Raw genomic sequence first — 25,502 nt, forward strand, 5'->3', positions numbered from 1 at the left:
CTGTAGCCATGGATATGCTATGTGATCTGATGGTGAATTTGGGGTGACCTAGTGCAAAAATCCTGAGGATCCATGTGGATCCGTGCTTTGTAACCACGTTTTAAGTGGGGAGGGAAGGAAAAGAACTCAAGGGACAAGGAGCTCGCGTGGGGGGTGTGGAGAAGGATGCTGCTGATAATGCAGGAGAGGCTCCTCTCCAGCTTTGCTCCTTTAGAACAAGCAGGCTCTGCGTCTCTCCCTCCTCCCCGGCAAGGAAACCATGATAGTAACCACTCTGAGACAAATCAAGAAAAATTGCGACCAACACTCTCCCCCAACAAGCGCAGTGAGGTCAAAACACACACACAGGCAGAGAGGGAACTGGCCCTAAAGTCGCAGGGCGCTGGGGGAGTGAACGGGAAGCAAGAGAAGGAGAAGGAGCCCTCACACACAGAGAGACACACAGAGTGTCAATTCTAAAGTCGGAGGGACAGCGCAGGGAGAGTGAATGCGAAGCAGGAGGAGGAGAAGGAGCCCTCTCTCTCACTCACACAGACACAGAGTGTCAATTCTAAAGTCGGAGGGAGAGTGCAGGGGCGAAGGGGAAGCAGGAGGAGGAGAACAATAGCTCAAGCACACACACACACACAGCCCCTACAGTGGCTAATCCAAAATCGGACAGCAAAAAACTGCAGGCAGGGACAGAGAGTACGGGGTTGTTTTAAAGCAGCCAACCCCGCTCTGCTTCTCTCCCTCCTCCCGGCTAGGCTGGCTGAAAAGCTTCGCTGCTACTTAGCAGATCAGTGGGGAGGAGAGAGGAACATAGAGGACGGGGTTTTTTTAAAGCAGCCAAGCCCGCTCTGCTTCTCTCCCTCCTCCCGGCTAGGCTGGCTGAAAAGCTTCGCTGCTACTTAGCAGATCAGTGGGGAGGAGAGAGGAACATAGAGGACGGGGTTTTTTTAAAGCAGCCAAGCCCGCTCTGCTTCTCTCCCTCCTCCCCAGCTCGGCTCGCTGACAGGAGCCGCTTACACCCGCTTTGCTGTTTCAAAGCAAGCCACCGACTGCTCACAACTGCAGCAGATTCCCCCGCCATCTGTAGGCATTCGCTCCATAACACGCACAGACATTTCCCCTTACTTTCTGGGAGGAAAAATCTGCGTGTTATGGAGCGAAATTTACGGTAATTGCTTCTATTGTATGATTGACAATCACCTTGACATTTCAGTGAAAGGCGATTCATTAATATCCTCCTCATCCTTATTAAAAATAACCATTGAAGTTGTGAGATTAAAAGAAAAAGAAAAGCATTTAGTTTTCTTCTGGTGAGATTCAAAGAACAGAGGCAGCTTAAAGAGAAGCTATGTACCCTTTGCAAGGAGAAGCAACCCTTCTCTTTGCCATTTTGCTCTTGTTAAGCGATGCCTCCTGGTGGCTGCTTGGTGACTGGTATAAAACAAACACAAACGCCACTTGGGGAGATATTTTAAAAGTTGTTTATTTTTTTTAAAAAAAACTCATATCCTGTCCTGTCCCGTCCCCCGCCCAGAGCAGAAGCTGTTCTAAGTGGCAAGAACCACAAGAAAAGCAACCCACCGTAAAAACCATCAACAATTATCACAATGGGTTTTGACTGAGTGGCTTAATCTGAGCAAGATCTTCCCCACAAGGGCCCGTTAAGATGAAACATAGAATCAGAGTCGGAAGGGGGCCAAGGGTCATCTACTCCAACCCCCTGCAATGCAGGAATCTCAGCTAAATCATCCATGACAGATGGCCATCCAACCTCTGCTTAGCAGCGATACTTTTATGTTTGAAATTCCTTTTCAGCAGAGGCACTTCTATGTACTTAAAAAGACTTGCATATAAATTGCATACACTAATTTATATGTAGATATTACAATGTTAACTCCCTGAGCAAATTAAAGATGGTTGGTGGCTGGGATCCATCTAGCCCTGAGCTTTCCAGAATGGCATAGTGATAATAAAGGCAAAGGGACCCCTGACCATTAGGTCCAGTCGTGGCCGACTCTGGGGTTGCAGAGCTCATCTTGCTTTATTGGCCGAGGGAGCCGGCGTACAGCTTCCGGGTCATGTGGCCAGTATGACTAAGCTGCTTCTGGCAAACCAGAGCAGCGCATGGAAACGCCGTTTATCTACTTGCACTTTGACGTGCTTTGGAACTGTTAGGTGGGCAGGAGCAGGGACCGAGCAACGGGAGCTCACTCCATCGCAGGGATTTGAACCTATTTATCTACTTGCACTTTGACGTGCTTTGGAACTGTTAGGTGGGCAGGAGCAGGGACCGAGCAACGGGAGCTCACTCCATCGCAGGGATTTGAACCACTGACCTTCTGATCAGCAAGTCCTAGGCCACCCACGTCCCTGACCTTGTCAGTACCTCTCTTTAAAACCTGATCCAGCTGGGAACTAAAGTTCATTTCTTTGTTATCTTGTGATTGTGGGGGACTTGCCCAGGTAGCATAGCCCCCACATTTGTTTTTTTAAAAAGAATCCTCTCTGCACGTCTTACGCACTTTATTAGCAATTTGTTGCTCTTGCTGACGCAAATCGCTCAAGAGTTATCGGCTAATAAATGGCACCCACAGCCCTATTAAAGAGATAAATGATTTGTTGGTTAGCGTCGGGCAGAACACACGGGAGCAGAGCGACAGAAAATCAAACTTAAGAAAGTGCTACGAGAAAATATTGCATCTTGATTAGTGTCAAAAGAATCTATACCACCCCTCAGGACTCTTAATAATGGTGCCTTGGAAAGTCCCTATCAGCATAGCTAGTTAAAGAAAGAGCAAGTTTTTCCCCCCTTCTCCCATTTTTAAGCAAGGAGAAAATCACCATTGAGAAAAGTGGGATTCCTTTTATTGAACATTTATATACTGCTTGGTTGTGCAAAAACCTGTCAGCCGTTTTCAAACATATGAAAAAGTTAACGTAATTGACAGAAACAGTTAAAAACAGGCATTTAAATATATTCAAAAGTTGATTAAAATCAACAGTAGCTAAAAAGAAATGAAACATATGTAACTTAAAACAAAAATGGTTTAAGCAGGCAACGAAAGGAATACAGCAAACTTGCCTGCCTGGTGTCAATAAGCAGGGAGTTCTGAAGTGTCGCTGCCAAAAAGAAAGATTTCGTACAAGTGCGGAATGAGTATTATGTCGGCGCCTGTAATTCTTCAGACTGAGGTCTAGTGGGCATATATGGGGAAAGGCGGTTACTGTTTAGTACCGATGACAGGGAGATTAAAAGAAGAGTGTTCCACAAGAATCATGACGAGGCCAATGATCTGTGGGAGCTATCATATTTATCTTCGTAATCCAATTTCCACCTCACCTTTCTTCCGCACAGTGGAAACTTAGGGTGGCCAAATGCACCAAGTTCAACCCAGTTACATTAAAAAAACTTGTTAGATCCTGCTGACACAGCTTTCCAGCTGCCTCTTGGTGATTGCTGTAACTATTAGAAGTAGCATTTGAAAGAGGATACTGGAAAGACTTTGCTTTCCCTCACAACCTGCCAGATGACCACTTATCCTTGGTGATCTAAGCTTCTCCACACCAAGGCCTCCATTTTTCTGCCTTGTGTGTAAAATAAGATTAAAAATATTTCTTTATTTATTGCTCCACTCCCCCCACCCATTTCTCCCCAAAACCATTGTTTAATCAGAGAAAGCAGGCGCTAGTTTGTAAATGTTTGTCGCATTAAATCTGTTAGTCATAAAGCCACCGCAAAACTCATGTTGGCTTTAGCAGAGTTATCCCTCGATTTTGGATTTCACACTCCCAGAATTACAGGCACCTTTTTTTTTTTTTTGGCCTCAGGTCTCAGCCCAATCCTTTACCTTTTTACTTCACTATTTCAAAATAAGAACACAGACCTACAGATGTAGCAGGGGGAAATAAAACAACAGTGGTACTACAAGCTTAAATGTCAAAACTTATGTGTCTGAGAGATGGTCCCTGAAGTTTCAAGAGCACAGCAAGCTGCCTGGGTCCAGACAGCTCAGTATTGTCTGCAATGATTGGTAGTGGCTTTCCTGGATTTCATTCAGACGTATTACCAGTCCGACCTGGAGATGGCAAGGACTGAATCTGGGATCTTTACCATGCAAAGTAGATGCTCTGTTTCCCCAAGCTCTATAGTAGCTGAAGACTTCTTTGGGTTTTTGTGACATATTTAACAGCTTCCAATGTGATGTGAGTTTCATAGCAATACAGTCGTACCTTGGAAGTCAAACGGAATCCGTTTCGGAAGTCTATTCGACTTCCAAAACATTCAAAAACCAAATCACAGCTTCTGATTGGCTGCAGGAAGCTCCCTGTCAGACGTTCAGGTTCCAAAAGAACGCTCGCAAACCGGAAAAATCACTTCTGGGGTTTGCGATGTTCGGGAGCCAAAATGTCCAAATTCCAGAGCATTAGGGATCCAAGGTATGACTGTAGTTTCTGTCCCCCAGTTGTGGCTTGGAATGATTCACTCCCCAATGTTTTAATAGTCTAGTCTATTTGTTCTCAGCTCATGTCTTCCTGCAGCTGTTTACCACATATACTTTTGTCTGTTTCCTGCAAATATATATATATATTTAAAAATATATAGCAGCTTGCTAACTTGAAAACACATTTTGATGTAACAGAGGGGAAGGGGACATAGGAGCCAACTCTTAGGGGCCGTGGGGGGTTTGAACCCCCACAAAAAATATTTGAGGGGGCCGCCCCCCACAAAGTTGATGGGCATTCCTGTTCAAATGGTGTGTGTGCACTGCATCATGTGATAGATTATACAGGGCGAGGCTTACCTGGGCCCCCACAACATTTTATTCAAGTTGGCACTCCTGGAAGGGGAAATTGAGTTGTACCTACATTGAATTGTTTTTACATTGAATTGTTTTGACAAGCTTTTCCTACTGGATGAAAAGCTTTAAAATGTGGTTAAGTTTAAGTTGGGCCTGGAAATGGACTGGGAGCTACAGAAACAGATATAAACAACATGTGCCAAACCCCTGCCCTCTGTCTCTGGTCAGAGCTCATAGTGCAGAAGTTTCTGAACACTTTTCAGACAGTGGCCCCACGTAAAGTAAGCAACAGACCTCCATTCTAGATGTAACTAGAGCTATGTACAATTATAGTCAAATTTGTGTCCTTCAAGAATCACTGCAAGTGAAATCACTAGGATAAGCTGTGCAAACGCCCTGCTTCTCACAGCTGCCACCATCCAAACACTCCAAAAAGGTAAACCTAAATTGGTCCCACCAGCACTTTTCGCCATTTCCCTGAACCGCTTTTATTGTGGTTGGTTGCAACAGATACAGAGGACGATCAAATGAGAGCTGTAGGGTTCAAAACAATTGCCTCTCCACCAAAAAGAAAACAACTGCAGAAGAAATGGGCCTTCTTGTTGGATTTGCTGCGTAATTGGCAAATTCTCACCAGCAGTTTAAGGTCTAACTTTTACTAGTGTCAACTATGTGCAAATCAAGCGACCATCTACACAGAAAGAGAAAAACACAGGCCCCACCCAGCAAGGTTATCTCAGGTAAGTTGAGACAGGGGAGAGGCTAATTTCTTGGAAAAACCACGCTTGGGCAATAAATCCCACACCCTGTAGCATGAACTTTCCATATACCTCAATCCTAAACATTTATGAAGCCATATTTGCTGGCAGTGCAGGTTATTAGATGGCTCATTACACTATGCAGGCACATCCTATGCGCCGTCTGTCGCCATGTAGTCTTTTTAGTACATCTATCCGATAGTCTTCACCTGGTTTAACCGACATGGTCCCCATGTCCTCAAGGTAACTTTGATTTTCCTACACTTATCGCTTTAGCATAGCTATCAAGAAATACTCAACCAGAATCTAAGCATTTTACCATGGGCCAAGGTTAAGGATGGCCACATCTGAATCCAGACTTTGGAGTCAGCTAGATTCTGGAGTGCCACAGGTAAAACAGGAACGGAGAACCTGTCGTGTTCTAAATGCTGTTGCATTGCCCAGATCTCCGGCCGTTTGGTGATGCTGGCTGGGGCTGATGCGTCCCAATATCTAGAGGACTACAAAATCTCCTTTCCCCCACTCTGTTGACAAAGTGGGCACAGAAGACCAGGTTCTGACCATTCAATCATAATCATAGGATTGTACACTCATATTCATTTCTGACCCCAACACATCAGCCACGGCAACTCTCAGCAACTCTCAACCTGTAGCAGTGCATCTGCGCATGTGCGGGTTGCAATTTGGTGCTTCTGCGCATGCGCAAAAAGCGATATAGCGCTTCTGCGCATGCACGACTGCCGAAACCCAGATGTAACCCGTTCCGATACTTCCGGGTTTCAGCAGTCCGTAACCTGAAAAATGCAACTTGAAGTGTCTGTAACCTGAGGTATGACTGTACTGATGAGATTATTAAAGAGATTTAGTAAATGGAAGGCTCCATCTCTCACCCATTTTCTTTCTTTTTTTAAAAAAATCCAAGATAATTCAGATCATAGTAAGCAAAAGGAAAGGGCTAAGTAACGATGCAAGAGAATGCTGATGTAACATTCATGTTACTGCTATTTTTTTTTCTGGATGAAGTGTAATTGTTTGAACCAAACAGATCTACTTCTATTACTTGCATGTCTAGGCTTCACTCACATCAAGGGCACAGTTTAAGTTTAGAAAAGTGGCATTGCAGTTTGAATTTGTGATCAAGATGACAATATAAAGTACAACAATATAAAATACAGGTGACAATATAAACAAACCCATCTTTCTAAAATACATTACTTCTGTAAAGCATAATCCATGGCCAAATCTAATGGCTGTCTTTCTGCAAAAAGCTGAGAACAAAGAAGTCCTTTTTGCCCCTGAAGACAATCATCACACACCTATTGTAGATGTGTCCAGAGTAGTTATGGGAGCCATTGAACTACCACACTGAATAGAAGAAGTCTGGAATCCAAACTGGACATACTGCAAGGGGCACCAAACACAAACTTAATTCTGGGAGTAGAATAGCAAGTGATATGGCACCTGAAAAAAAAAACCCTATCCTTAGTCATTCACATATTGTGGAAAAATGACAATCCCCCCCCAAAACAACTCTGCATGCAGAGGTCAATCACACTGTACTCCTCACATATCACTGCATATGTGGTTGTTGTGTCACAGCAGAGAAGGGACCAAAAGGGACAGCCGAGAGTAGACACCAAAGGGGGGAAAATGGAAATATTTTTATTGGAATGGGTCAACACATTGGAATGGGTCAACACCAGAGTACTATCATCCTGCAAGGTAAAAAATGCTCCTTGTTACGAATACTAATATTTACAGTTGGGAAGGTAATGAATTAAAACAACCTGGCATCTTATAACAATGTTTTGGTTTTTTTTGCAAACAACAATTAAAGGCTTGACTTCAAAGTTTCACTTCTTAGAACTGTTTGAGAAGCAGAATGTGTCCAGATGTGTTCCTGCCCGAAACAGGAATTCAACTTATCAAAAAGGGAAAGGAAGCTGTACTATTTCAAGACTCTTGCCTGTCCTCTTAGTTTCTAAATCATGGACTCAAATAGAAATTCTGGTATAACAGAACCTTCAGAAACATGTGGAATCACATACTTTCACAAAATTCACATTTGCAGAAATTCTTTATTCATCAGATCTAAACATTGCTAAGAATCATCATTATCAGCACCAACTATCCTTTTGGAATTATCACCTTCTCTTAGAAACTTCCTCCATATTGAACTGGCGGAAATGACTGGCAGAATCCGAGACCAAGGTGAAGAGTCGGTGGAAGAAGATTGGAAAAAATTTAAAGTTTATCTACAGAAACATTGCAAAATTAAGGAATGTTAGAAGGTTGTTGGAATGAAGTAATGTGGTTTTAGCAGAAATGATATAAAGGATTAGGTTAAAATTGATTTTTTTAATTGGTGAAAGACGAGAATTACAATATATTAAGATAAATTATTAGGATAAAAACAAAGCTGGAAAGGATTTGCTGAAACATCTAACTGAACTAGAATACAAAAAAGGGAGGTGTGAAGAGGTCAAGGAAATAAGTAAAGGAAAGAAAGCTATGTAAAGGTTTGTTTTGTTTTTTTTAATTGTTTGTATTTCTTATGTCTTTTTTATTTTTTTGGTTTTTTGTTTTTTCTCTTTGTAATCTTTAAAATTTGAATAGATACTTTTTTTAAAAAAAGAAACTTTCTGCATATTGCAGTTTCACAATATGCATTCTGAAAGCCTGGAGTTTTTCTTTTTTAAGAAAAAAGCAAGAAAGAAGAGGCAAGCCTTGTAAAATGGGCAGAAAATAGATACAGCTTCTCCTCAGAGCCTCTCACTCAGCATCAAAAGCAAAGCTTGAACCATGGAGTGCAATAAGTTACTCTTGCATATGCCTGTATGCAGAAGTACGCAGGTCTGGGTTGGCTGATCTAAGTCCTCTTTGCACGCATTATAGGTTCCATGCATGAGGTTTTAGTGTTTGACATATTAGTAACTTGTCGGACGAGATAAACACACAGTATTGGCACGAGAATGGAAAGGAAGTACCTTGGGGAAGAACTCCTTTCCAATTTATTTTTATTAGGACCTGGGGCACACTCCAGGAGGCGGTGAGACTTGCCTACTTGCAGACAATTTGACTGAACTGCCTGGGTGTTGGGTAGAACCAATTCCGAAGTCCTCTTTCAGGAATTCTTAGCACGAGCATGTACGGTAGCAAATGTATGAGCAGCAAGTCTTGTGTTTGAACCCCCATCAATAACATTGCAAGATGAGATGACTGATTGCAGAGCCTGAGCATAAGCTGAAAAAATAATGGAACAAAATTAGCTTTTGGTATAAGCTTGGGAAAAAGAAAGAAGAGGTGGGGAGGAGGTGATGGAGAAAGCACGATAAGAGGTTTCTAAAATTATACGTAGTGTGATGGTAGATGACTTCTGTACCCTATCCCACAATATAGGACAAGGATTCAGTACCTACAGAAATATTTTTTCATGCAATCCATGATTTGAGGAGTTCATTACCACAAGATGTGACCACTGGCTTATCGAGGGCTTTAGGTAAGTTCATGGAGGGTAGGTCTGAAAAAAATGGCTATACTAAATGCCACTAGATAGATACCAGTCACTAGCAGGCAACTGTGGAGAAGTGTTGTGGCTGCTTGTGGTTAAACAGATGCAGCTGTTAGGCAATGCGAATAACAGGATGCTAAAGGGACCTTTGCTCTAATTCTCCAGGGCTGCTCTTATGTAAATGTTGTTAACTTGGATACAGTTAACTCAGAATCGGTATTGTTCTACAGCTACTTGCTGAATCAGGAATTGAGCAAAGAAGACAGCCCTTTGCTTTTGACCAAGATGTGTCTCCCAACGTGAAGAACATTCACAGGATCCATGGGAACTGCCACAGCGCCACTGAGCAGGAGGCAAGTTTTTAGCATGACTGCTCAGAGATGCAGTTGCTAGGAAGAGAACAGTTTGGGGAAATAGTTTAAAGTTTCAGAACAAGCTAAAAGGCATACGCAAGCGCTGCTACATTGCAGCCTTGGCAGAAGAGTCTTGGCTTAGAATGCATATTTGTGGATCCAGTATAGTGGTACCTTGGTTTTCAAACATAATCCGTTCTGGAAGACCGTTCGAGTTCTGAAACGTTCAAAAACCGAAGCATTTATTTATGGAAAACTCAATATGGAAGCCGTGTGGCATGTTCGACTTCCGAAAAGTGTTTGAAAACCAAAGCATTTACTTCCGGGTTTACGGCGTTCAAAAACCAAAACGTTTGTAAATGGAGATGTTTGAAAACCGAGTTACCACTGTCTATGTCCAACCACAGGCTTACTAGTAAAAACAATGTGAACGGCAACATTAGTTGCTTACCAGCCACTACAGCCTAGGCTCAAAGCCCTTCTACTCACAGAACTAAGATGTTCTGTAGCTTGAGCAGGGCTAATGGAATACCCCAAAGTATTCCCTATATGGAAACTACAAAGAGAAAAGGATAGTTGAAAAGAAAATGCCATGGGATGGATGCTTAAGCAGAGTCCTTCAGAATAATTTCCAGCTGGTATCTGATTAAATATCCACTGCCATTTCTGTCTTTCATGAGACCGCAACCTACTCTGCTAGGCACTAGGTGTTTCAAAATACGCTGGTATCCTCTTCCACATGAGGAATGCTAAACAGCTGCCGGGAGGAGCAACAGATGCCAGTGATAAAGAATGTCAGAAAACCTTGTACAGTGGTGCCTCGCAAGACGAAAAGAATCCGTTCCGCGAGTCTCTTTGTCTAGCGGTTTTTTCGTCTTGCGAAGCAAGCCCATTGACGGCTTAGCAGATTAGCGCTATTAGCGGTTTAGTGGCTTATCGGATAAGTGGATAAGCGGATAAGCGGCTTAACGGCTTAGAAAAGGGGGGGGGGAGGAAAAAAACCCTGCAGGAACTCGCAAGACATTTTCGTCTTGCGAAGCAAGCCCATAGGAAATTCGTTTTGCAAAGCACCTCCAAAACGGAAAACTCTTTCGTCTAGCGAGTTTTCCGTCTTGCGAGGCATTCGTCTTGTGGGGCACCACTGTACCTTTGTGATTTTTGTAGAACACACAATTGTTGGCGCAGCTATCAGGATGAGAGTCCCAGAAATCTGTCCCACAGAAGCACAGCAGAGGCAAGCTGATATTATACATTTTGATCTTCTCTCGCATCTGGGCTCGTAATGCTTCTACATATCTGAAACAAAATGCACACAAAAACACCCTTACTTTCGTCTATTAAAAACAGACTTTTGGCCCTAAAAAGGGCCCCCAAAGTGGTTTACCAACACAAAGCAAAGCCAGTTTAAACAATAATAGGATTGATGCATTAAAGAAAAAGAGCCAAGTCAAAACACTCAATTTTTAATGAAGAACTGTAATAAAAATGCTTTCACTGCCTGCCTAAGGGTATTCAGGGATGAGGGCAGCCTAACCTCCCTAATGGGTGTTTTGTATGTGTGTTGGTGACTGATGGCATATGAATCCCTTATGGACTGGCCAATTATTAGGCCTTGCAATTAGGTTGCCCAAATGAATATGGGGAGCAGGCACCTGGGTTCATTGAAGTCCTTGAGCACTGCATTGCCTCACATGGCCACATAGCCCTGTAACCACCACTAACTTTGGTGGTTGGCTGCGATTGGCCGCAGCCATTGCAGTGGCTTTGCTGGCTGCCAAGAGCTGCTGCAATTGCTCTGATGACTTGTGGGGATGTTGGCTGATGTTGCAATGTGACTGACCACATAGTACCTAGCTCTCAGGAACACCTGGGGTCTACTGGAGTTCAGCTATCTTTGCTGGTGGTGGTCCTTGTCAGTACGGCCTCCCTCTGAATATAGCTGCTGGGGACAAACAAGGGAAGGAAGGGTTCTTGTCAGCACATTGTACTGGTTTCCCATTGTGGGGAAAGAGATGCAGAACTAGATGGGCATTTGGTCTGTAGAATGTGCTCTCAGTTGCTGCAGCTGGGATTTTAGGAAGAGAAACAAAGCCCCCCTCGAATATTTCAGCTCACCTTGAATATTCTTTATTTCTCTGTTGCCTTTCTGCTACCTTTTTCTTCTCCAGCATATCCCCTAGTTTAAGATGTTCCAGTTTTTCATAAGCTTTCCCTTTGGCATTAACATCTCCTTGGGAGGCCTTCTCTTGTATCTTCAGTTCCCCTGCCTGGTATGTCTCCTGTATCCTCGGTTCATTGTCATAGTGCCTCTCTTGTACTCTCTGTCTCTCCTGCATCCTCTGTTCCTCTGCATGGCGTCGAAGCTCCTTTTCCTTCTTTATTCTATGGGCAAGACATGTAATTCTATTTATTCTTTCACAAGATCACACGCTATATAGCGCAGGCATAAGAATTAGAACAGGCACCCCCAAACTCGGCCCTCCAGATGTTTTGGGACTACAATTCCCATCATCCCTGACCACTGGTCCTGATAGCTAAGGATGATGGGAGTTGTAGTCCCAAAACATCTGGAGGGCCGAGTTTGGGTATGCCAGAATTAGAACAACATTCTCAGTTCTGCTGTTACATTCCTGTGTGGAATAATTATAAGATGGTAAACACTGGTTAAAATTCATCCAGACTTTCCTTTGGCTCCAGCATAGTCCAGGCTTGGTAAACTCTAAAAAAATTAACTGTCCCTAATGTGTTTCCGTACTGTGAGCTGCATGACACATTACCTGTTACTACCATCTTCTTACTTCGCCTGTCTACATTCAACCTCTACCAGGTGTACTCCAGAGCAAAAACATGGGCCATGTATGGTAGCATCCAGGAGTGACCAAGTCCTTGCTTCAAAACTTAGCCATGAACTCACTAGGCGGTCTTAGGAAAGACACACACAGAGCACCTAAAATCTGCAAAATAGGAAGACTAATGGTCTAACCCAGGGTTTCCCAAACTTGGGTCTCTAGCTGTTTTTAGACTACGATTCCCATCATCCCTGGCCACTGGTCCTGCCAGCTATGGATGATGTGAGTTGTCCAAAAACAGCTAGAGACCTAAGTTTGGGAAATTCTGGTCTAACCTTACAGGACTGGTTTAAGGTTGACTGTGATGTTTTTGAATCCTGAGAAAGAGCAATAAGCAAGTAATATTAATAAACCTGCACAAGTCGATTTTTGAAATAATTATTTGTTTAATTCATAAATAACATTTATATTATGCATATCTTCAATAAATCACCAGTGGCAAATAACCCTCAAAAAACCTATGACAAAAACCCCCAAAAGGTGACCGAAAAACAAACATTTTCAAGCAAGCTGGATTACTTGCAAACAGGGAGCCAATGTAATCTCCCATAGCAGGGTGTTCTGTATAGGAGCTGCTACTTTATTCACTTTAAATTATAAACGACTTTAAAAGCTCCATTAAAGTAGTTATGATCCATAAGTGCTAAATGGAACTTCCACATTCAGAGGGAGTATGCTGGGGACAAGTGGATGAGGTCTAATGCCCTGCTTGTGGACTTCCCAGAGACACCTGGATGGCAACTGAAAACAGCAGGCTGAACTATATGGACCTTTGTCTGAATGAGCAGGGTCTTTCCAATGAAGTGCACAATACGGATTTGTTGCAATCGCTGCCAACTCGCTAAATCAAAGCTATCCAAATAGAGAGGATAGGCACAAGAAAGTAAAAATATTTACTTAACAAAGTCATGCTGCTGAAGGAAAATAATCTCATTTGACACGTCTCTCCCCACTGCAGCAATTTCCTTAATATTCAATACAGTGGTGCCCCGCAAGACAAACGCCTCGCAAGACGGAAAACCTGCTAGACGAAAGGGTTTTCCGTTTTGGAGGCGCTTCGCAAAACGAATTTCCCTATGGGCTTGCTTTGCAAGACAAAATGTCTTGCGAGTTCCTGCGGGTTTTTCCCCATTTCCCCCCCCCTTTTCCTAAGCCGCTAAGCCGCTTTTCAGCTGATCCACTGATAAGCCACTTATCAGCTGATCCGCTAAAAGCCGCTAAACCACTAATAGCGCTAATCCGCTAAGCTGTCAATGGGCTTGCTTCGCAAGACGAAAAAACCGCTATACGAAGAGCCTCACGGAACGGATTAATTTCGTCTTGCGAGGCACCACTGTATTTGAACGAACTTTACTGCATCATAGTAAAATTTTCATCTATAAAAGCCATGGGAGTAACGGCAGGCCAACCTTATCCTAAATAATTATAAACAAGATAACTAACTCCTCCCCACCCAGTTAGCAAACTGAAACAAATAAACATAAATCTGTCATGGAAATACAAGATTCTTCATGTGTTATCGAAAACACAGCTGACTCAAGGTGCATTTTCCTTGCGTGATCTCTATACTATGAGGAGACTGAAGGAATCCACCTGGATGCATTCGAAGAGGCTCTAATTAATTATAAAAATTATTTTATCTTTTGGCACTTTCACCCTTTTTATCTTAACAGCAAAAAGAGGTTTATGGTTTCCAGTGACTTCATGGCTGCCATGATATGGCCCTAATAAACTGAGAGCAAAAAGATGGTCATGTGTGGAACACGTACTTCTCCATTTTTCTCTGCCACTCCTTCTGCCTTTGCTGCTCCTTTACTTGTTCTCTTTCAATATCCATGAAGAGGCGCCTGTATCTCAGGTACTGGCCTTGGCGCTACAGAAAAAAGACGCATTTCAGAGCAGTAGTGGACGCGGCACACTTAGCATGCCCCAGCTGCTATACAGAGAACTATCAGCAACCATTCCACCTGGCTGCAACCAAGAGAGAGGATTGGTCTCACTGCCATTTAGCTCCCTCTCTGCCTGAATTCTCTCCGTCAGTAGCTATTCCGTCTACTCACAGAACGTTTACATCAGTGAAGAATTCATTCTTTTTAATGCACTTATTTTCACAGTGTCCTCCCTTTCTCTTTGTGCTTTCGAGTCACATCTACTAGGTTGCCCATCTGCTAGCGGGAACTGTGTTTGTTCCTTCATTTTTGCAGTGACAAGGAAGCACCGGGTACTTTATCATTACTTTAACAAAGAAAACCGAGATTCCAGAAAGTAGGGATTCACTTTTTCTGGATTAAATAATCTAGAATTTAGGAGTACATGTTGCGAATACCCCAGGATCTTAAAAGGGCAGAATGCCAATCTAGAGAAGCGGCTGCCAGGGCTCTTCCTATACAAGATCTATCATAACACATACTCTTATTTTTTTAATAAGAATTTTTTGGTGTGTGTCCCCACAAGTGGATTTACAGAGCTCAATAAAGTGGCAGCATTCTGCAAATACAGTCATGGTATTACAATTTATTGAAGTGGTTCAGTTACAAGACACAAAGACCTCCTGAACCAGGTTTCCCTCTGCTGGCCAGCATTTAAATCACAACTCCGTATTTTGCTCTGACTCCCCATTTATGAAAGTGTAATGTTCTAATGCCTGGTTTATTCTCAATTTTACCCTTGGGTTTTAAAGAACACACACTCTGCCAGTTGCTCATATCTCACTTGAAGTCCCAAACCAGAAATGCATCTCTATTTATCTATATTGCCTGCTCTGGAGATGTTTTATAAAAGAGGTAGTACCAAAACTGCCTTTTAAAAGGTTTGGGTACGTTAAGTGCAGGAGGCAGCACTTAAGCAACTCCATGTTTGAATTCTGGCAGCACTAGAGATTTATTATAGTGAATCCAGCTAGGAAATTTTACCATTTGTCTGCTAACCAGCTGCTAGAAAATAGCAGAAGTGTGAACTGTCCTTGCCCCTCCCTTTCTCCCTACTTACACCTCTTTAGAACGATCCTTGGCCTAAGTCCCAACAATTTAGGATGTGGCAACAGGGCTTATTGAAGCAGCATAGCCACACCACCACCGAAAGCCCACCGATAGGAAGGGTGGGGGAGGGAGAGGAAATGAATGGGGGGGGGGTGTCTCTTTGCTAAGCCAGCTCCCAGGCTGGTGCAGCAAAGAGGCACAGATTGGGCTGTCTACCATCACCTGAGAGCAGCTGGAACATTTCTGAATCCAACAGAAAGTGTGTTGGCCCAGATCAGCTCCCTCACCTCCCCCAAAACACCCCATTTCAGTGGTTTCCGCTTGCTACCACAGCAACAAGCTTCTGCCTTTGGGGCAGGGGCAATGGGACTCTCTCCTGCCATCAATAGAACTCCCCTGCCTAAGAAGGCAAGCAGAGGGATACCTCCATCTCCTCCCAGAACAGTAAATTGGGGGGCTTGATTTCTCTGCCCAGCTATAACCAGTGGCAGCCATATTTTTATAATGATGGCATGTGTGTGTGCATGTGCACACGCACACAATTGACTCTCAGCATTAAAATATCCCATATCCCTTAAAACGTAAGCAGAGAAGCAGAGGATCACAACTGCCGTCACCACAGCCTTGCATTGTTTCCTCATGAAAATTCATTTGCAAGGTGAATACAAGACTATATACCTGCTTCTTTGATTCTTCTTTCTCTGTTCCAGACCAGAGTATCCTGGCATCTCGAGGTTCATTGCCAGCTGTGGGATAGGTACTTTTCAGTATCTCATTATTAACCTACAAGGAAATCAGAGCAAGTAGCTAACTTCTCACCTTTTGACACACATACAATAAATAATAAATAATTATTGTTAATAATAATAATAATAATAATAATAATAATAATAATAAATTTGTTTATACCAACAAAATATTAAAATACATAAAAGGCTTCCTCTGAAGTTTTAACATATAGCCCTTCTCCTCTTTTAGACTTTGTATTTATCTAGAAAGATATTGATATAAAACCCAGCAATGGACACAATCCAGCCACAGCAAAGCAGTTTTTTGTTTCACTGGTGTTCACTGGAAAGGTTCATGCATCTGCTTAATTTTCTCATGGATGTCAATGGCACTTTAAACTGTTCAGCTTTGGGGAAAAAAATATCCCATGTTTGATGTAGCATTCTAAATTTCTGGTGCAGTATTTTAGGTTTTTTTGAGTCCAGTAAGTAGTCTGGAAGAAGGCATGAATCTTATTGGTCCATTTTATGAGCAACCCATAAAAGAATGGGGCATTAATATTATAAACATAGTTTAGTAGACTGTAAATGTTTAAAGAACCATTGCAATGTATCAAGTATATGTGGGAATGTTAAGGAAGGTGGGAGAAAATATATTGTTTTGATATTATCCCTCCTCACTCATGCTATTGAGTAAGCAGCAGAGCACATTCACTTTGCAACTTATTGGAAGCAAGCTGATGATTCGTTAGAATCCTTTAATTAAGCAATTCAGTCTGGCTTGTCCAGTCTGGATTGTTCCTGGTAAGTTTCCCCTTTATTTCCCTCTTAAAATAATAATACAACAACACAGTCTTATTTAAAAATAAGAATAAAGTTTTTCTTACATTTACCAGTAGTTCACAGTAGTAATCTGAAGACAGGCTTTTTCTTGTGGTTACAGTGAAAAGAAGTCTGAGCTACATCTCAGATTTTGGCTTGTGGGCTCCATCCTATGTGAAGGTTGAGCCATGCGCTGGCTGAGAGTCCAAGAGTAAGAGAATAAGAGTCCCAAAGAGAGATGGTTGCATGGTCAACCCTTTTATCTGGTCAGCTAGGGTCACACCTATCTACCTGGTCACACACAGGGGGAAGAAGCTCCAGAGCAGGTAGGACAGGATGTCCTCCCTGTCTGGAGCCACATTCCCCTGTGTGTCCATTCTAGGCAGCAAGAAAATGTTGTAGTTGACTGCTCTAGTAATAATACATCCCACAGTATATACCCAACCCAATATTCCAGGGTTTTTATTGTTACACTGTCCTATAAAGAAGGGGTGAGAAAATTGTGTCCTCCTGATGTTGGGACTCCAATCCCCAGCATCCCTTTCTACGAGCCATGCTGGCTGGGGCTGGTGGGACTTGGAATCAAGCTACACCTGGATGGCCACAGGTTCCTCATCCCTGCGATAAAGAGCGGTTCAAAATTAGTTTAGCAAACTATAGGAAAGCAAGCAGCTAGGAAGACATAGGAAATCTCATGCATGCCATGAGAACGAGTTCAATTGCCTTCCTCTCCTTCAATGTCACAGGCTCTCACACAAGGAAATAGGAGAACGGCAAGGGCAATACTCTCCTAAAGCAAGTGTTTCTTCTGAACACACAACTAGTACAGCTAACATCAGCTGCAAGACCGGCATTGGAGAAATCTTACTTTCTGAAACTGCACTGTATAGTATGAGTCTTTGTTCCGCTGTCCTTGTTCCTGCCCTTGAAGTTCAGCTGGAAGGTCGTGGTGTCCCACAAGAAGAAACTCGCCTCTGTCACCCTCTTCTGCATTGCCTGGAATTGTCTTGGGAGACGCTGGCTTCTAAACAAAGTTGAAGACCTTATTTCAAAAGCCTGTTACATGAGCCTGCCGAAACTGAATGGCTTTACTAAACGTGTAAGTCATTTTGCACTGCGTTAGCTACTTAAGAGAGTTTTTATTTGAAGATTGGTACATGTAATATTCAAAATAAATACACAAACCAAACAGGGGAGATGGTTTACTCTTCAGAAATCCTGCCCCGGTCTTGAGACACAGTAGCTTGGTTCACATGTCACATTAAACCAGTGTAGTGAGAGAGCAGCATGCTCAAAACGTTCCTGCAGTACTCTCCCCTGCTCCTGCTGTGCCACAGACGAAGCAAGCCAGAGTCCAAGGAAATCAACCACTAATTCCAATTCAGATGACCCAACAAGCCAGACAGGCTTGTTTTGTTTAATGTGGTATGTGAACTGAACCGGGATATTGGCAGATCCATGTGTCAGGGACACGTAAATCATTTGCCCCACCTCCAACCCCCCCCCCCGCAAAACAGTCTTAAGAGAACAAAGTCCCCCCCACCCCACCCCAGCTGAAATCTGAAGGGGAAATAATGCTACAGGAGAAATCTGCCGTTAAGAAACCTGCTTGCTGGTAAAAAAAAAAAAAGGTTGGAGGAAGGGTTTAGTTCACTTTTTCGCCCATGCTGTGCCTTAAATCACAGATGAATTTCCCTTCTGATTCATAGGGATTTGGCATTGCGTAAGTTGGGTCATGCCACTGCCACACAGACATTTTCACAAAATGGCAAAACATCACTTTTACAGGGCAAGTTGCCCACATAAGAGCTACAACTTTCACCTGATTGATGTTGTAAACAGCTAGATAAGCTATCATAAGATCATGTTCTCATCACTTCAGGCAATTACCTAATAGGAGATAAGGCTAAACACACATTTGGTATCACATTAAGTGGACTGTGTGAACTCACCTAGCTAAAGTCACCCAATAGCAAGCTTTAAATACATCTCTTTGTCTGAATGAAAACCTGCACTCCTTGTCCTCTGGGCTGGTATTACTTTGAGATTATGAACAATTATGTTTTTAAACAGAAAATTTATTAGTGTTAGGAAAGCTACATAAGGCTTTAGAAATACTGGTCCTATGATCTTAATGCATAGTTATCCTAAATATTCAGAAGTGGTAGAATCCAACTCATTCTTCATTTATCACAAAATCAGCTTCCTCTGTTGGTATGCCTGAGGGCGCTGGAGAAGATTAGCATGGCAGAGAACCCAGAAGCATAGAGCAGGAACTGAAAAATTAAACTGGTAAGTTGAAACTCAGAGATTACATATATTTGTCTATTTACAATTACTCCCAGGTAATTGTATAAAGGACTGCAGCCTCAATCATGCTTCACAGCTAGCCAAGTAGGTAAAGACTATATTGCAAAATGTACCAAAATAGAGAATATTTTCTCTAGTTGTCACCTGTACGCTCAGATGGCTCTCCCAAGCACCTCCTGGAAGTTCTGGAGCAGGATCACTTTCTGACACAGATTTCCGGGAAGCCAGCCTGTGACGGACCTGTTGCACAGTTTTTCTTACCTATGAAACAGAAAATAGGCGCAGGTTAATTCTGTGTCCAGGGCAGCTGTCTACCAGCACCATCTGGTACGCAGGCTGAGATCCTACCTGCCCACAGACTGTCTTGCCAGAGTGGTGCATGCTCTAGTTATTTCCCGCTTGGACTACTGAAATGCGCTCTATGTGGGGCTACCTTTGAAGGTAACCAGGAAACTGCAATTAATTCAGAATGCAGCAGCTAGACTGGTGACTGGGAGTGGCTGCCGGGACCACATAACACCGGTTCTGAAAGATCTTCATTGGCTCCCAGTACGCTTCCAAGCACAATTCCAAGTGTTGGTGCTGACCTTTAAAGCCCTAAACGGCCTCGGTCCTGTATACCTGAAGGAGCGTCTCCACCCCCATCATCCAGCCCAGACACTGAGGTCCAGCGCTGAGGCCTTGTGCCGGTTCCCTCACTGCAAAAAGTGAGGTTCCAGGGAACCAGGCAGAGGGCCTTCTCAGTAGTGGCACCTGCTCTCCCATCAGATATCAAGGCAATAAGCAATTATTTTACTTTCAAAAGACAACTGAAGGCGGCCCTGTTTAGGGAAGTTTTTAGTGTCTGATGCTGTATTGTTTTTAATATTCAGTTGGAAGCCGCCTAGATGGGTGGGGTATAAATAATAAATACGTTGTTGTTGTTGTTTTTATTATTAAAAATACTACTCACATAATCAAGAATTATAAGCAGGCTGGTACTAGACTGCTCTTTTATTTTTATCTTATTCAAAAACAGATGGCCTAATAATAGAAAGTATTGATTTTTGGAAGTGCTTTTTGTTTTTTCAACAGCCTAATGAAGATTTAGTATTTTGTTTTGTTAAGTCAAGAAGAGCTAGATAGAAAATATGTACTTGCAGATTTGAGCTTGTTGTGCAGCTTGGAAGGTCTGTGTAAAAAATGGTGTCTGGGGGACAAAGCATTAAAATAATTCTGGAACAGATTCAAGCAGGCCTCTCTGAGCAGCATGCTAAAAGTATTAAAGTCCGCAACCAAGGACCCCATGTTCTACTCCCTAATGAATCTTTGTCTTGCAATGAACTGCAGAACCCCAATAACATGCTATGAAAGCACTGATAAGGCTTTCTTCTCATGGTGCATTATCAGTGCTACACAATATGTATTGACTCATGTAAATGTGCTCATCAGTGGGTGAGTAAGTAGCACAGTATGTACGCATGTGAATCTCTGCTTAGGGTTATCTCTACCAGAACTTTCATTTCATTTTGAATGTTTTCAATCATGTAGCCTGTAGCCACAAAAGCCAAGATCCTGTACTTCATGTGTCTGTTGTGCAAGTATGAATTGTCTTCCCTGAGCAATACAAGTATTTCTGCATATATCTCACATTCTGGGCAAAAATCAGAACACACATGATATTTTAAAGGACTGCTATTTTTATTATGTTTTTAGATATGTTGTAAGGCGCCCAGAGTGGCTGGGGAAATCCAGCCAGATGGGCATTGTATAAATAACAAAATTAATTAATTGATAATTTATTATTATTATTATTATTATTATTATTATTATTATTATTATCCAGGTGCAAATAAAAGTTATGTATATATCAGTTTTGCATCAGTAAAATACATTTGCTGACTATTTATCGGATACTTAAGATCTGAGGCATCATATACCAATGAGACTTAAGGTTAAAATGCCCACAAAACTCAACAGAGCGAATGGTTGATATGGCGAGAAAACACTCACGGTTTCAGCATGCTCTGAAAACTGAACATTTAGGACCTTTTCTTCCAAGTCCCCCTCGTAATCAGGCCTCTGCACAGAGTTGATTTTATTACCAGTACTACAGATAGCAGAATCAGTGTTATGTCTGTAGAGACACGTGCTTTTCTTGGGGGTCAATTGTAATGCGGAATCTGAAAATCGTATCACAACAGAGCTTTCTTTAAGAGCCTGCAGAAGAAAAAGGTAAAGAACAACAGAGTAATAAGAAGACGGTAGACACATCCTAGCTTACTGCTGTTATGAGGAATGATAGTCATTTAAAGGGTTTGAAGTGATAAAACTGACCTCAGAGGTCATACCTCTTTATCTTTTTCATTTACAGTGGATTCTAGTGATTCTAAGACTGATATCAACTTGTTATTTTCCTATCTGGTGATAAAGTAAAATGGGAAACCAGAAGTGAGCATACTTGAGAGATGTTCCAAGGTGTGGTCTGAAGGCAAATAAGGCCAAAAAATGCTGAAGCTGAGCAGGTCTGCACAGGGGCAACCTGTGTCCCCAAACTCTTTTTATGTGGTCTCCAATACCCCCTGAAGCTGTCCCATTATTTCATGCCATAAAAATCCCTTCCTGTTTGCTCCTTATTTTTATCAACCTTTAAAAATATTTTCCACCTCTTCCTATGTTGTTTTGGAGCAATTTGGAAGGACAGCACTTTATTTTATTTTCTGTAAGTTATTTATATTTAACTTTGTACTGACTACATGGCTAGGAGAAAAAATTGTCTGGAAGCCAGAAAGAAATTACTTCTACTTGCTTTTCTGACCAGTAGCCGCATTAGTTTGCTGTACTTTTATAAAAATCCTCCTTGTGCTCATTTATGAATGATTCCATTCAGGGTAGTCTTTATTCTGGATTATTTAATCCAGAACACTTTTGTCTCTGGCTCCTCTCATCAGCAATGCCATACAGCCCTTGATAGATGGCACCTGAGGGAATGTGGTCCTTGACAGGAAAAAAGGTTGCGCTCCTCTGATGTCAGGGGCTATGGGTCCTAGATTAATGGAACGCCACAGCTTGGAACATCATGATGCAAGTTATCACCACAAATCCTAAAACCAAATTAATACAGTGGTGCCTCGCAAGACGAAATTAATCCGTTCCGCGAGTCTCTTCGTCTTGCGGTTTTTTCGTCTTGCGAAGCACCCCTATTAGCGGTTTAGCGGATTAGCGCTATTAGCGGCTTAGAAAAAGGGGGGGGGGAAACTCGCAAGACTCGCAAGACGTTTTCGTCTTGCGAAGCAAGCCCATAGGGAAATTCGTCTTGCGAAGCACCTCGAAAAACGGAAAACCCTTTCGTCTAGCGAATTTTTCGTCTTGCGAGGCATTCGTCTTGCGGGGCACCACTGTACTCTTTTCCATTGGACATGGGCTTCTACTTATAAAACAATGTTACTTGCAAGGAAAGGGCCTACACGTGTAGTTAACAAAAGAAACAGATATAAGGAGACACTGTCTTACTGCTTCATAGGACTTCTGAAGCTGGTGTTTTCTCCTCATCTTGATGTGCTGGTTCACCCTGTGCTTCACCTCCTCTTGAAAGCGTTTCAGAAGCCTCTCTTTTTCTTTTCTTTGTTCTTTGTATGCTTCTTCAATTTGAGCTGCTGCAGTCTAAAGAAGATTGAAGATTGTTGAAACCAAGAGTGGGTGGAAGGTAAACTAAAGTTCATCCATGAACCACTAGCCAATTTTGCATAGAGAATCTAGTTGGTGGGATTCTTGCAAATAATGCTGAATTAGATAGAAACTGGTCTGATCCCACAATGCACTTCTTATGGTTTTAACAAAAAATGGAGTCTTAGCATCACCTTGCACAGATTAGGTATTCCTTAAATGTTACTAGATCCCAAGAATTCAGTCTTGCTTGGAACTTTTAATACACTGGCCCAGATCCCATGTTAATGCTAAGGCAATCTATGGCTTAGCTGCAGGTAGCATGGCCAAGGAAAGAGTGAAGAAGTCACAATTTTTGCTCTTGCTTGTTCATACTAAGCAATGGTTTGGCTTAGCATTACATGTAAACCAGGCCACTGGCAGACAGTAGGATGTGTGTGTGTGTGTGTGTGTGTGTGTGTGTGTGTTTAAAGGGAGACCATGATCACACAAGACTCAAATATGCCTGCCTCTGGTTTAAGAAAATTATTCAGAAAGGGAATGGCATATCACCAACAAGTTATGGAAGAATAGAAGCTGGGTTTGTAACATAATTATATAACCTAGATTTCAAGAAAAGTTTTTTTAAAAAAACAAACACAGACATTACAAATTATTTTACAAATATGAGGCTTTGTTAACATTCTCAGATAGCAAATACAATCCTGACAATCTGTAGTTCCTCATTCAACACCCCCACCAGACTCTAGAGAGTTTGCCAGCTGGAGAAGATAGCATTGGGCTAGATGGCCACTGATCCTGCTCAGTAGAAAATATTGTATTTCAGAAAAAGATGCTTTGGAAAGTTCAAAAATACTGTTGCATATGGGGTTTCCTTTCTTAGTACTTACAAAAACTGTGTTCTCTTCTTGCTCTGCATCATCTTGGGCACTCTCCACCCAAGCTCCAACAGCTACCACACACTGCGTCCTCTCTGCTAACACGTTCCAGTTCACTGCTGCTGACTGAGGCCTCACTTTTTCCTCAGTAGATCTCCAGGGATGCTGCTGCTGCTGCTGCTTCTTGGAAGGTAGCATCTCAGCAACAGAGTAACTTCAAATCAGGGATGTCTGGAAGGAGTCTCTGTTGAAATACAAGATTGGGCTCAAGATCAGCTTTTAGTTGCACTAACACACCACTACCAAGTCAAGATGTTCAAATAGGGCAGGGGAGATAGACCTGTGGCCCTCCATATGTTGTTGGACTTTTAACTACCACCAAAACCCAGAGACCATGGCAGTTTTATATATGCAACTCCCCATTTGCATGGGGGGGGGGTCACGTCCCGGGTCACCCATTGAAAAAGCCTGCAAACACCCTGTTCCATCCCTGCCCTGCCCCTTTTGTGACGTTTTCAGGTCACTTCCATCTTTGGAGCAATGCGTGAGTGTGCAGTCGTGCCTATATTGGACGTACCTAAAACGGTCTAGAAGGTCATGCATTCTTCATCCCTCAATTGGGGTCACCAACTGGGATGAAAAAAAACAACCCAGCCTAGCCCAGCTTGTGTTTCTTTAACAGAGTTTTGATCTTCAAAAAATCAACTGGTGAAGCTTCTCCAGATTTTGATTTAAGCAATTTATATGCAATTGTTTATGAACAATGTATAAGTTTATAAACAAGTTAACTACAATCGCTAAGCAATGTGGGGTTGAGATCACCTGATCCTTACTGAAGATCAAACTGCTGTTAAGGGAAAAGCTTATAGGAGCAAGCACAAGAAGTGGTCAACTCTCCCGAAGAGACAAGGTAATTTTGCTACCTTAAATAATAATAAAAACCTATTGCTTTTAATAAGTTGATTTCTTCTCTCGCAAAAAGTTCTTAAGAGTTTTTCGTGATGACAGGCAACTTTAGAGGTAAGGCTGATCTGCTGCTAGGGGTTGCCAACTAGCTAGATCACAAAAGCGAAAAGACGAAAATGGGAGGGGAAAAGGCACGTTAGCTTACTCCTGCTTCCTTCGGCGGAGGCTTCTTCAACACTAGCAGCTTTTCCACAGAACGGAACTAAAACAGGGTCCTTATGTCTGCCAGGGTTAAGCCTATGCTTTCAGCATCTTTATATACAAAACTGCTTTAAATTTTCTTTTTTAAAAGAAGAAGAAGAAGAAGAAAAGTAGCTTTAAGCTCTTCCCATCTCCAAGGAAATCGCGTTCCCAGAGCTTCGCCCGGGGACCGAGGCTCCTTGCGGGACGTTTTGCGCCCCCTCCGCTTCTCCCCACAGCATCCCGGAAAACTGCCTCCGCCGTTGTCATAGCAACTCCCTCCGTCCCCACCCGCGTACCTGCCCTCACCGCCGCCCGCCGCGACGGGTGGCGGCTGTCGCCATGGCAACTGCTTCAGGCCTCGCCTCTCCTTCCGGCCGGCCCCCGAGCAAAACTCTTCCCCAACCGGAAGCGGGCTGCCAGAACTCCGTGCCTTCTTCTTCCCCTCCCAAACCGTCCTTTTTTTAAAAACGCCGCTTCCGCCCCGGCAGAGTTCTGGCCCCGCCTGCCCCTTTTACAGGCAACCAATCCGGTAGCAGAAGCGGCTCCGACGTCATGGTTGCGACGCGCCCCATTTAGAACTTTGGAATTTCGACGCGCCTCTTTAGAATTGGCCCCGCCCCTTAAGGGGTGGTCGCGTCCGTCTGGCACTTGGTCCTTCAGTGTGAGGTGCCTTGGGGCCTTGCTGGTTGCTTGGTGGAGGGAAGTTGGCATGGGCCGTTCCGTTTTCAGGA

At 42.9% G+C, this 25,502-nt stretch overlaps 1 protein-coding gene across 1 annotated transcript; it reads right to left on the reverse strand.

Moving 5' to 3' along the window:
- Positions 1 to 7,345: 7,345 nt before the first annotated feature.
- On the reverse strand, positions 7,346 to 25,224 carry CCDC15 (coiled-coil domain containing 15). The gene is made up of 12 exons (XM_081843309.1): positions 25,068 to 25,224; positions 23,635 to 23,866; positions 22,592 to 22,741; positions 21,092 to 21,298; positions 19,244 to 19,360; positions 17,658 to 17,813; positions 15,918 to 16,022; positions 14,031 to 14,134; positions 11,528 to 11,794; positions 10,560 to 10,708; positions 8,398 to 8,791; positions 7,346 to 7,713 (listed from the first exon to the last, which is right to left on the reverse strand). The coding sequence occupies exons 2-11, from the start codon at positions 23,818 to 23,820 to the stop codon at positions 8,673 to 8,675; spliced, it is 1,560 nt and encodes a 519-aa protein (XP_081699435.1). The 5' UTR covers positions 23,821 to 23,866; positions 25,068 to 25,224; the 3' UTR covers positions 7,346 to 7,713; positions 8,398 to 8,672.
- Between the last annotated feature and the right edge of the window lie 278 nt (positions 25,225 to 25,502).

Source organism: Podarcis erhardii, assembly GCF_964252035.2.
Source record: "Podarcis erhardii genome assembly, chromosome: 16".
In the NCBI taxonomy this organism is placed as follows: Eukaryota; Metazoa; Chordata; class Lepidosauria; order Squamata; family Lacertidae; genus Podarcis; species Podarcis erhardii.

Excerpts from the sequence above, each read along its gene's own strand:
- CCDC15 (XM_081843309.1), bottom strand. The coding sequence starts at position 23,820 with ATGCTACCTTCCAAGAAGCAGCAGCAGCAGCAGCATCCCTGGAGATCT. Across the intron at positions 19,361-21,091 it reads TTTCAGAGCATGCTGAAACC|GTAAGAAAAACTGTGCAACA; the intron begins GTGAGTGTTTTC and ends TCTGTTTCATAG. Across the intron at positions 10,709-11,527 it reads AGAAATAAAGAATATTCAAG|ATATGTAGAAGCATTACGAG; the intron begins GTGAGCTGAAAT and ends ATTTTGTTTCAG.